Here is a 13,419-nt window from a genome sequence, read left to right on the forward strand (position 1 = left end):
TAGTCTATTTTTACCCTAAGAAAGTCCCTAGTCCTTGCCAATGACAAACATACCCATGACATGATGCAGCCACCACCATACTTGAAAATATGAAGAGTAGTACTCAGTGATGTGTTGTGTTGGATTTGCCCCAAACATAATGCTTTGTAACCAGGACATAAAATACATTTCTTTACCACATTTTTTGCAGTTTTAATGTAGTGCCTTATTTCAGGCAGGATGCATGTTTTGGAATGATTTCTTCTTTGCAGGCTTCCTTCTTTTTACTGTTTCATTTAGGTTAGTATTGGTGGAGTAACTATAATGTTATTGATCCATCCTCAGTTTTCTCCTATCACAGCAATTAAACTCTGTAACTGTTTCAAATTCACCATTGGCCTCATGGTGAAATCCCTGAGTGTTGTTCTTCTTCACCGGCAACTGCGTTAGGAAGGATGCCCGTATCTTTGTAGTGACTGGGTATGGTGATACACCATCGAAAGTGTAATTAATAACTTCACCATGCTCAAAGGGATATTCAACGTCTGCTTTTTTTTACCCATCTACCAATAGGTGCCCTTCTTTGCGAGGCATTGGAAAACCTCCCTGGTCTTTGTGGTTGAATCTGTGTTTGAAATTCACTGCTCAACTGAGGGACCTTAAAGATAATTGTTTTTATGGGGTTCAGCAATGAGGTAGTCATTCAAAAAGCATGTTAAAATCTATTATTGCACACAGAGGGAATGGGAATACCTAGTCAGTTGCACAACTGAATACATTCAATTGAAATATGTCTTCCGCATTTAACCCAACCCTTCTGAATCAGAGAGGTGCAGGGGGCTGACTTAATCAATGTCCACATCATTGCCGAACAGTTGTTGTTGGGGGTTAACTGACTTGCTCAATGGCAGAACGGCAGATTTTTCCAATTTGCTGGCTCAGGGATTCGAACCAGCAACCTTTTAGTTACTCACCCAATGCTCTTAGTCCATGCAACTTATTATGTGACTTGTTAAGTTTATTTTTACTCCTGAACTTACTTATGCTTTGTCACGTACCACGCTGCACCTTGGTCTCATCTTTCCGACGAGCGTTACATGCTTGCCATAACAAAGGGGTTGAATACTTATTGACTCAAGACATTTCACCTTATATTTTTATATAACTATCTATATAAAAAGATAGTTCCGCTTTGATGTTATGTGTAGGCCAGTGACAATAAATCTCAATTTAATCCAATTTAGATTCAGGCTGTAACACAACACAATGTGGAATAAGTCAAGAGGTGTGAATACTTTCTGAAGGCACCTGTATACTGTATGTATATTTTTGTCTCTGTTTTAATTAGCTGCACTAAATCAAATTCTTTACAACTTTGGTTGGTATGGCAATCAAGAATTGAATCGTAAATATAAATTGTTTTATTGGTATGTTTACTATATGTTGATTATACTTGAACTACTCTTTACTGTGCGTTTCAGGTCTGGATGTCCCAATGGACCTGACTGTGACAGCGTCCACAGACAACACCATCACCCTGCTGTGGGGGGTGGTCCAGGGGCCTATCGACCACTACATGGTTACCTACACCTCCTCATCTGGCCTGACCACGGAGGTGACCGTCCCCAAGGACGTGACCACCACCACGCTCAATGACCTGGAGCCAGGCACAGAATACACCATCACTGTAGCTGCCCATAGGGGAAGGCAGCAAAGCACTGCAGCCACCATTGATGGCTTCACAGGTACTGGAACTGTACTTTACCGGGACCAAGTAACTGACACAACTGACATTACATTGTACTATTGTGAATAGCAGAGGTGGAAGTAGTCTAAACAGAGCAATAGCATTTACCCAGTGGTGGAAAAAGTACCCAGTTGTAATGCTTGAGTAAAAGTATAGATACCTTAATAGAAAGTTACTGAAATAAAAGTGGAAGTCACCCAGTGAAATACTACTTGAGTAAAAGTCTAAAAGTATTTGGTTCTAAATATACTTAAGTATCAAAAGTAAAACTGTACATCATTTCAAATTGCTTATATTAGAAAAGCAGATGGCACCATTTTGTTATTGTTAAAATGTACGGATAGCCAGGGGCACACTCCAACACTCAGACATCATTTATAAAAGATGCATTTGTGTTTAGTAAGTTCACCAGATCAGAGGCAGTAGGGATGACCAGGGATGTTCTCTTGATAAGTGCGTGAATTGGACCATTTTCCTGTCCCGTTAAGCATTCAAGTGCTTCTGGGTGTCATGGAAAATGTAGGGAGTAAAAAGTAAATGATTTTCTTTAGGACCGTAGTGAAGTAAAAGTAAATGTTGGCCAAAATATAAATGGTAAAGTAAAGTACAGATACTCCAAAAAATTATTTAAGTAGGTCCTTAAAGTATTTTTTACACCACTGCATTTACCCCATGAGTTAGCCATGGTCAGACGTTATTTACCCCTTCTAGGGATTCTATTGGGCTCTGATCAAAATTAGTACCCTATGCCATTTAGGATGCGGACTGGACTGTAACTGCATCTGTATCAGTTTCAGCGGCAGGTAGCTTAGCCAGTAACGCGAAAAGTTGTTAGTTCGAATCCCTGAGCTGACAAGGTAAAATAAATATGTTGATGTGCCCTTGACCAAGGCACTAAGTCAATTGTATTTATCACATGCTTGTAAAACAACAGGCGTAGACTAACAGTGAAATGCTAATGGGCCCTTCCCAACAATGCAGAGAGAAAAAACATTTCATTTAAAAAAGAAAATAACACAAGGAATAAATACACAAAGAGTAACGATATATACTATATACATAGGGTACCAGTACCGAGTCAATGCAGTGGTACGAGGTAATTGAGATCGATGTGTACATATAGGTATGGATAGAGTGACTAGGAAACAGGATAGATAATTAACAGTAACAGCAGCGTGTGTAATGAGTCAAAAGAGTTAGTGAGTTAGTGCAAAAGGGGTCATATAGTCCACTTAGCTATTGGTTAACTATTTACGTAGCAGTCTTATAGCTTGGGGGTTGTTTAGGGTCCTGCTGGTTCCAGACTTGGTGCATCGGTACCCTAATCGCTCCAGGGTTGCCGTTGATAATGGCTAACCCTGGCCATGACCCCACTCTCTGAGGGTGTCTCAGATATGCAAAAACACATTTCCAATTCACACATGCGTTTAATACACACTTGTACATGCAAAATAGGACAAATAGGCATCCACCAAATTAATCTATTAGATGAATAGATGACGTACAGAAGTCTATAAATAAAGGTTTATTTTCAAATAAACTGGATAAAGGTGAGCTTTTTCAGTGAAGTGCTCACATCCCTAAAAAAGCAATTATGTTGCTGAAAAGTAGAGATTATTGCTGTACTAGAGGATAGGCTTGACATTGCATGTCATGTGGAACTACTTTGGGAAGGAGACTACAAATCGAGCTATTAGGTAGTGTCAAGCTTTGATGCAACAATTCATGTTAATAATTGACAGTTAGCTATTACATGAGATTGTTAATCGCATAACCGTCCTTCATCAAATTGACCCATCCAATGGAGAAAAACATTATATCAATATTTATTTGCGTTCACTCCGTTAATCTTTCCTGTCCCTCTTTCTTTCACACTCATCTACATCAGACAGCAAACTGTCTTGGCAGTCTTTATATTTCCTATTGCTTCTTCTTGTTCTGACAACACACTTCAACCAGTGTCTTTTGTTGGTGAATCTTTCAAAAACAGCCATGCCTCGTTGACAGACATGTTTTCATCCAGTCTCTGCTGTCAACTTTGACATTCGTCCTTTGCTCAGCATTCAGCCTCATTCCATTGTCACGGGCCTTCCACGCTGTGTGTATTCCATTTGCAGCTCTTCACTTCCATGCTCCCCCATCATGCTCATTACTTTACTGCCAGTCTCACTGAGAAGGAGAGAACCTCCAGAGAGATCTGCCAATTAATAACCAGCCATACCATCCACTGACTGACTGAGAACCTCAACACCACCTGCCATATTGACAGCAGCTGTCCCTTACAGCCCTTCATGACCATGCAGCCAGTATCTTTGACCTTTGACTTTCAGGCTCCCGCCCCATCATAGCACTCTACTTGTCTGATGTCACATGGGACTCGGTGACGGTGGCATGGAGCGCCCCTGCCCCACCCGCAGACCTCTACATCCTCACCTATAGCTCTGAGGACGGCACTGACACGTCCAAGGTTACCCTGGATGGATCCAAGACCCGGTCCTCTATCAAGGGACTCCTGCCCTCCACAGAGTACACCGTCAGCCTTATCACCATACATGGAGAGGTGAAGTCTGAGGCTGTCACAGCCACGCTCACCACAGGTAGGCTATTTATCTCTGCAAGGGGAAACAAGGTTGTATTCATTAGGCACCAAATGGAAGAAAACAGACTGAAACAATGATAAACAAACAACAACAAAAAATTCCCGCTGCAAAACGTTTCGCTACGGTGTGCCCTAATGCATACGACCCAGAGCTACGCTGGAGGTTCCCATGGCTCATGGAGGGTCACACAGGAACAACAACAAGGCTAAATAACTACTGACTAATACAAAACTGCTGCAACATCTTATGTATTGATTGTCCACAGGGTGCATTGATGTCTGATTTTGGCTGATTGTTTGCTGACAAGACAGTTGCTAACGAAGGACTACTTTTTAGGATATATAAAACTTCCTGTACTTAGGATACACATCACATTATACATGCAGTACGTGCTTGGAGTTTATTGTGGTATTCAAATGGCATTCTGTTTGTCAGCAAGTAGTCTAGCTCCAGAACAGAACAACATCTTGACACTTTTATGGCATGTCTCCTCTTGCTCATTAAGATTCTTACACACACAGCTGCACTCACTGCAGAACAACGTTCCCCTCCACCTTTCATTTCTTTATTAATGCTTGGGTGTGTAATCCTCCCTTAATTACCCCTGCCTAAACCTGGAGGTGTCAGGAATATTCAGCTGTCGCATCAGCAGGCTGTTACTCACAGTTACAGCTGCCAAGCCCAAGGGAAGATCTATTGTCTGAGGAGGACAGGACAGCTCTCTAAACACTCTGATATTAACTCTGCGGATAGCCACCTGCATACTGCTGTCTGATTACTGCTCTACATGCCAACTATCTTAGTCACTGTCTGCCAGAGTGCCAGCCATTTTCTCTTTGTCTGGTGACATACAGATTTCTGGAATGAAGGCTAGGGGTTTCGCAGATTCAGACGGATGCATTTGTTGCAGCTCTTTGGCATCTGTGTGTTTTGTTATTGCGTTGCTTTTTTCAGCTTGTTATCACACTATGTTATTATATGCAAATTAACCACAGGGTTGGTGGGCTTGCTGTGGCACCTGACCGTCTTTGTAGGTTGAAAGTTCTTTATGTTTAAGTGGTAGTTCTTATGGTAAATCTGAATAAAGTGATGACATGTTTACTGTACCATATGTTGTAATGCCTCAGGTGAAGGCAGGTTAGACTTGGGTTTCATCCCAAATGGCCCCTATTCCCCATTTAGTGCACTACTTTTTACCAGGGCCCAAAGGGCTCTGATCGAAAGTAGTGTAGTTTGTGGGGAATATGTATCATTTGGGACGCACCTTGGAGCAGCAGAGCACATTGATGCAGTCTGTCAGTTTGCACAAATTATCTCATGTCACATGAATACTGAGTCTAAATTCAGAGCTATTACAGCAGCCTGCACTGCTGAATGGGAAATAATTAAAGATAGGCATACATGAATAATCACAACTTATTTACACCACTCTTTCCTACTAGCAGAATTTAAATGAGGCTGAAGCCTAACTTATGAATCGTCGTCAGTGCTGGTGAATAATATTCATTATTGTAATGGAAATTGGAGGGTGGTGGCGTTGGTTTTACAAGCATTTCTATAGCTTCATTCCACAACAATAGAGAGAACCAATCTCTCTATCCCTTCCCTCCATAATGGATGCCGACCTTATAAGTCACTTTAATTGTTTGCTCACATTGTCTCTGGTAACCTTTGCTGTCGCAGCGGTAAGAGCTCTGGGGACACATAAACAAATCATGAACTAATCCCTTATGGGCAACCAAACTCGATCACAATGCAAATATCCCTCTCTGTTCTCCTCGCTCTGGCCAGAGAAGCATGCTATTTTAGTACATATTTTATGATGTACCTAATATGCAGGATAAACACAGCGCTTTTTACTCTACGGGAGGAAAATGTGTCCAGAAATGCATTGTTTTTATCAATAAAGAAGCATTTTTATCTACGCTTTATTTAACTTCCAGTGCCTTGAGTGTCCTCCAAGAGTAGCTGAATTTCCTCTTCACTTATGTTTGTTCCCCAATTCATGCACCTTGATTGGAGACAGAGATAGTGTCAGTGTTCCCTTCCCTTTCATATACATGGCGACATGGAGCTAGCCGTTTTCATGAGAAGATTATGTCAAATGTCAAGAACATCTTGTATTAGTGTATAGTGTGTGTCTCAATAGCAAGGACATCTCTTCATTCTTAACATGTACTATGATTCTCTATTGGAGGAATGGATCCACCTAAAGAGATGACTGTGTCATATGCCACTGAAGACTCCGTCATCATATCATGGTTGAGACCATTCGCTCCCTTCGACTACTACAAGATGTCCTATCAATCAGCAAGAGGTAAGCAAACATTTCTGGCATGTTTTCAGTGAAAAGTTCATAAAAAAATTATGGGTAACACTTTATTTGGATAGACCCAAGTAGATGGTTTGTAGATATTCCGTAGATGTTCAATAACTGTCAACCACATTTCAACAAACTATCCACTAACACCGTAACCCAAACCCTAACCTTAACCCTCATCCCAACCCCAAACTTAACCCTTACCATAAGCTTAACCCTTAACCTAATCATTATTCTGAACCTAACCCTAACCGTAACCTTAGTAAGCAGTTGCTTATCAACCTATAGTGTGTTGATAGTATAACCGTCTGTAGATCATCTATATGGGACGATCCAAATCCAAGTGTGACCAAATCATGTTTTTACATTGTTTGCCATTGGAGGAGAAAGTTCAACTTCTTATAAAAGAAAGACTGCGTACTGTAACAGTGCGACATTAAATGAATACAATGTTCTTCAGGGACAGTGGACAGCGTGGTAATTGACAATGACGTCACTAACTACACCCTGTCCAGCCTCCACCCAGCAACAGAGTATGAGATCAACCTGAACGTTGTGCGGGGCAGCCAGGAGAGCAAGTCCATCACCACCAGTGTCTTCACAGGTCTGACCTCTGACCCCTTACTATCTTTTCTGACCCCTTACGATCCTGTACTGCTTCAGCTATAATGCCACTATAGAGAGGAACTGACAATGTATATCATCATATAATCTTTGTCTCCACATCCTATACAACTTCTGCAAACATGCTGTGGTACCCCTAAACTATCAAACAACAACCAATACAATCCTGTTTTGGTAACTTTTCCAGTGAGTCAATGTTTTCTTGACTGACAAGTGAGCTAGCTTGTTTGCTAAAATGATAGCTAGAGTTATTATTATATGTGCTCCTCGGAGTATGAGATTGGGGAACAAAATGTTCTGGAGTCAGACAGAGCGTCTTTCCAAGATAAATGGAACGTTCTGTCTTTTCAGTGAATTTTATTCTTAGTACCCACTCCGTTGATCTCTCACATTGCCACCTGCACACTAAGAAATTATGTTCAGACACAGACAGTAGAATACCTGCCTCTCATTGCTGCTGTAGCGATTGTAGCTACCATTACCCCCTTGGCCTTAAAATTGTTAGCCTCACCTTATTTCTGTCTCTGCTTCTCCTCTGTCAGACAGGCAGTCAGGCAGTCAGGCAGTTTGTCAGTCAGATAGACAGACCTCCGTAGCATTGAGCTGTGTGAGATGTGAGATATATTTTACATCTAGTGAACTACCAGAGAGAGGTGTGTAGGCTGCAGCAGCTCCTCTGGGTGTGAATTGAACTCCGCTAACATGGGCTTAACCAGCTCGCCACTGCATGCAAAGTGAGTGCACTACTGCATACTGATGAGCCAGGTAGAGATGTCTTTCCAAAACCAAAAGGTTCAGGACTCCACACACAGATAGACAGAGAGAGACAGAGAGAGACACCCCCAAATAAACAAAAAAGGGAAAACAATCTTCATGTAATTCAAAACTAGAAAACACGCTAACGTTTACTTTGCTATTAACTTATTTTCAGAGAAACAGATGAACACTAGCATTCTGCTAATGCTGCAGAGTCGCAGGCAGTGTTTTACAAAACTATGTGAAGGAGCACTTGGCACCGCTCATTAAAACAGGGTCATAAGTAGAACAATATCATTCCATTGTGCTGTGGTTCAGCAAGAAAGAGATAAAAACCGTTACGGAAAGAGGAGCTCGCTGTGCCTAAAAGTGTCTCAAAGTCCAATGTGTGAGATGAGAAGCGCTGCCATGAACGGAGCTGGGCTGGTGCTCCACTTACAGGTCAGAAACAAAAACACAGACAGCTTATTAAGATCCTTAGCGCTAAGGAAGAGTTTTTGTGCAGTCGCTGGAGAGTCCTGCCGGCCGGGTAGCTACTGTTGTCAGGCACTGAGGCACTAGCTGCAATTCCAAAGGTAATGACTGTCCAGGATTCACTCGATCTGAGTCAACTGTCCAGCTAAAGGTTGTGGCTGGGTCAGACAGGTACTGTGGTTCAGCAGATTCTTGTGTTTTTACTACGTTGCATTAATATTAGCTATTAAAAATATTGCCTAGTCAGACCATTACTACTGTTCCAGCTGGCTGGTAGGCGTTATTTCTTAGGTGGTGTAAAGCGTAGCACAGATCATTTTTGAACAACCTTTACTTGGCGATACTTCCTCAATTCCTGACTTGGAAGACAACGCATGTCATTTAAACTTCCATGGCTAGTTGCAGGTTGTTCGTTTGAATTTACAAAATGCTCTGTTATTAGAATAAATATTTTTTTTGCTCCATGAAGTAATCCATCAAATCTTATCTCATTGATTGAGACAGGTGACTACATCACGTGAAAATTACCTTTTCACGTGATTACTACATCACGTTATCCCCTATCTTTTCACGAGACCCAGTTTGCCTGACAAAAACCCAGCATTCTGATTGTTCTAAACTTTGCTACCAACCCTCATTGAAAGTTACATGTACAGTAGTCCATATCAAATTCATAATGATGAAAGATGACAGACGACGTTTATCATAGTAAAAATCATATGGTAACTTTATTGGTAAACCCACAATGATATTTACATAGCAAAAGTCATGCTATAACTAACAGAATGTTGTGTTTGCTATGCTAACGCTGAAGTTTACTTAGAAAGCGACGAAACAAAGCGTTTCCCTTCCTGGTTGTCCACTAGGTTGAAGATAACAAAGGCGCAGTACAGTCAAAACCATTCATTCCAGGCCTCCCGGATGGGGCAGTGGTCTAGGGCACTAGCAGCTAGCCCTAGTGGTCTAGGACTAGCTGCGCCACCAGAGACTCTGGGTTCGCGCCCAAGCTCTGTCGCAGCCGGCCGCGACCGGAAGGTCCGTGGGGCGATGCACAATTGGCCTAGCGTTGTCCAGGTTAGGGAGGGTTTGCCGGTAGGGATATCCTTGTCTCATCGCGCACCAGCGACTCCTGTGGCGGGCCGGGCGCAGTGCGTGCTAAACAAGGGAGCCAGGTGCACGTGCTAAACAAGGGAGCCAGGTGCACGGTGTTTCCTCTGACACACTGGTGCGGCTGGCTTCCGGATTGGATGCGCGCTGTGTTAAGAAGCAGTGCGGCTTGGTTGGGTTGTGTTTCGGAGGACGCATGGCTTTCGACCTTCGTCTCTGCCGATACGGGAGTTGTAGCGATGAGACAAGATAGTAATTACTAACAATTGGATACCACGAAACCATGTTTGTTTATGATATTTCCACAATATGAGGTTGAAATAACATGAAATAACATACCTGTTTAGTGTAAGAGCTTTTTGAAATCAACGCCTGGATTTTCAGCCTTTTCAGGTGGGATGGTTTTGGCCCACAGCATGACATCACAATCTCATCTGATTATTCTGACCAATGACCAGACATCTTTTATTTGAATATGTATCCTCATACTTTAAAGGGGTAAGCGGGGTAGGCTCTAGAGCCTAGACGATCCTATCTGCCAATCAGGGCCGTGGGTATGTAAATATATTACAATTTGTGTCATCATGAGAATGAGAATTTCAATGGCAAAAGGAGGCTCAGTCAAAACCTACTCATTCAAGGGTGTTTCTTTATTTTTATTATTTTCTACATTGTAGAATAATAGTGAAGACATCAAAACTATGAAATAACACATATGGAATCATGTAGTAACCAAAAAGGTGTTATATTTGAGATTCTTCAAAGTAGCCACCCTTTGCCTTGATGACAGCATTGCACACTCTTGGCATTCTCTCAACCAGCTTCACCTGGAATGCTTTTCCAACAGTCTTGAAGTAGTTCCCACATATGCTGAGCACTTGTTGGCTGCTTTTCCTTCACTCTGCGGTCCAATTCATTCCAATTCATCCCAAACCATCTCAATTGGGTAGAGATCAGGTGATTGTGGAGGCCAGGTCATCAGATGCATCACTCCATCACTCTCTTTCTTGGTCAAATAGCCCTTACACAGCCTGGTGGTGTGATAGTCCCACTAAGCGAAAACCAGATGGGATGGCGTATCGCTGCAGAATCCTGTGGTAGCCATGCCTTGAATTCTAAATAAATCACTGACAGTGTCACCAGAAAAGCACCCCCACACCTCACGTGGGAATCACACATGCGTAGATCATCCGTTCACCTACTCTGCGTCTCACAAAGACAGAGCGGTTGGAACGAAAACTCACCAATGAGTGTTTTTTAAATTTAACTAGGCAAGTTAAGAACAAATTCTTATTTTCAATGACAGCCTAGAAACAGTGTGTTAACTGCCTTGTTCAGGGGCAGAATGACAGATTTTTACCTTAACAGCTCAGGGATTCAATCTTGCAACCTTTTAGTTACTAGTCCAACGCTCTAACCACTAGGCTACCTGCCGCACCATTTCTTTGCAGCAATTCAACCATGAAGGCCTGATTCACACAGTCGCCTCAAAATAGTTGATGTTGAGATATGTCTGTTACTTGAACCCTGTGAAGCATTTATTTGGGTATAATTTCTGAGGCTGGTAACTCTAATGACCTTATCCTTTGCAGCAGAGGTAACTCTGGGTCTTCCTTTCCAGTGGCAGTCCTCATGAGAGCCATTTTCATCATAGCGTTTGATGGTTTTTGCGACTGCACATGAAGAAATGTCTTGAAACTTTCCGGATTGACTGACCTTCATGTCTTGAATAAATGATTGACTGTCGTTTCTCTTTGCTTATTTGAGCTGTTCTTGCCTTAATATGGACTTGGTCTTTTACCAAATAGGGCTATCTTCTGTATACCAACCCTACCTTGTCACAACAACTGATTGGCTCACCTGTTAATTGAAATGTATTCCAGAAGACTACCTCAGTGTTGATGTCTTCACTATTATTCTACAATGTAGAAAATAGTAAAAATAACAAAAAACCTGGAATGAGTAGGAATGAGTAGGTGTGTCTAAACTTGTGACTTGTACTGTATATTTGGAGTTATTTTCATGAAATATACACACAAAGGGATTTATTAGACATACAGTGATGATTTAATAAATAAAATGCAAATTCTCCATGGGGCTTTAAGACAGCATCAACATTCCATACAGAAGGGGTCTGAAATAAACAAATTTGGGAAAAACGAGAATATCTGGATGTGAATTTTATCAGAACAGAAAGTTTGCCATCAAAGTGGAAAATAAATTAACACAAATAAGTACCTTACTGTGATCGTTTTCAATTAAAATTGTCAAAAAGAAACAAAATAGCTTCTTAGCAAAGAGCAATTTCTCAAAGAATAATTTTTGCATAGACTGTCTGGTAGTGGTCTGAGTGGGGAGGAGAAAACTGAAAACTAGCTGTTATTGGCAGAGGTTAGGAACTCTCTTTCTTATTAGCCTATTAACTAATCTACCGCCTGGTGACAGGCAGAACAAAACTCCATACAACCAAACAGGTGGAAATTTAATGCGGTCTTTTCAAACATCTCTTACGCTAAAGGGCATTATCATCACAATTTCACAGTATTATTCCAACCTCATAGTTTATAGCATTTACTCTATACTTCCGGATGTTTAGCCTACCCGTTTTTCAGTTTATTTGTACTTTATTCTGATTAAGCTTTCTTTTGTCATTTTCATTTTCCCGGAAATATATTTATTTATACATCTTATACATGAATTATTTATTTTTGTAACAATTTTTGTTAATAAATCTACCACCTCTTTTGCACCCGATTTCTGGCATTCCGCTTCCATCCTTCTCCATCATCTTTAAAGGTTCATCCAGTACCAACTAGTCACAAACACATCCCTACTCAGTAGTGGTGCTACTGACATCCCCACACATCATTACACACTTTATTCAATCTAATATATATTTTTTATATATATAATTTGTTTTGACATATATTCATTAGTTTCAAATAGGACAATCAACAGTTACAGAAATACAATTATTGTTTTTATTCAAATCTAATCTAATTCAATTTTATTTCACTTCAATTTGGCAGCTTTAATTAGATTAAATTAAATATTTTTGTAATTTAAGTAATGAGTGTAATCAAACACCTTTCATTCACAAGCAGTGTGACTAAAGTTCCTAGATATAATCTTAGCCATTTCCCAGACATGAGGGTATGGTGAATTAACGGTTGATTCAAGTCCTTTCAAGGCAAGCTGTTTATTTCTGTATTCTCTATACTTTTTCTGTTAAGCCAAAAATCCATATGAAAACTTGGAGGTTAAAACACTAAGTTAAACGTGTAATTAAATTCCTACTCTCTCTTGGTTTTCCGGTAGGTAGGGAGTCTGAAATAAAAGCTTTTAAGAACTCTTCTTCTGTGTACTGTACAGAACATTTGACTGTATAATTTGTCTTTGATTTAAAGTTATACTAGCAAAAATTGTGATCTCACTGGAGAAGAGAGTCATTATAAATTAGCCTCAATCCGCAGAGTATATAGTCCACATGGTGGTCTGCAAATTGGAACATACAGTTGATTACATTTTGGAAAGTGATGGGGCCATCTTGGTACCCTCTCTGAGCCATACACTACTTTCATCTCTTTCTTTGATATAGCGATGGACATGCCAATGGAACTAACAGCCCTCAACATTACCCCACAAGGAGCTTTACTCCGGTGGAACCCTCCTCTGTCCAGCGTTGACAACTACGTGTTCACCCTCACCTGCAACCAGGGTAGGTGGATTTATTGTCTTCTCACAGCCACGTTTCTCCGCTACAGGGGTGGAGCGTGCAGAGCACCCTGAGTCTGTAGAGTGAGACCAGCTGG

At 41.1% G+C, this 13,419-nt stretch overlaps 1 protein-coding gene across 2 annotated transcripts in view; it reads left to right on the forward strand.

Annotated features, from left to right (window-relative positions):
* The window catches only part of LOC129824018 (tenascin-R-like), a 163,845-nt gene that overhangs the window by 111,455 nt on the left and 38,971 nt on the right, over window positions 1-13,419 (forward strand). For both annotated transcript variants that reach the window (XM_055883286.1, XM_055883287.1), the window contains exons 10-14: window positions 1,461-1,724; window positions 4,057-4,323; window positions 6,524-6,643; window positions 7,107-7,250; window positions 13,206-13,325. In XM_055883286.1, the coding sequence (XP_055739261.1) occupies window positions 1,461-1,724; window positions 4,057-4,323; window positions 6,524-6,643; window positions 7,107-7,250; window positions 13,206-13,325 (915 nt within the window). The remainder of the gene's footprint in view (window positions 1-1,460; window positions 1,725-4,056; window positions 4,324-6,523; window positions 6,644-7,106; window positions 7,251-13,205; window positions 13,326-13,419) is intronic.

This window comes from Salvelinus fontinalis, chromosome 26 (genome assembly GCF_029448725.1).
Source record: "Salvelinus fontinalis isolate EN_2023a chromosome 26, ASM2944872v1, whole genome shotgun sequence".
Taxonomy (NCBI): domain Eukaryota; kingdom Metazoa; phylum Chordata; class Actinopteri; order Salmoniformes; family Salmonidae; genus Salvelinus; species Salvelinus fontinalis.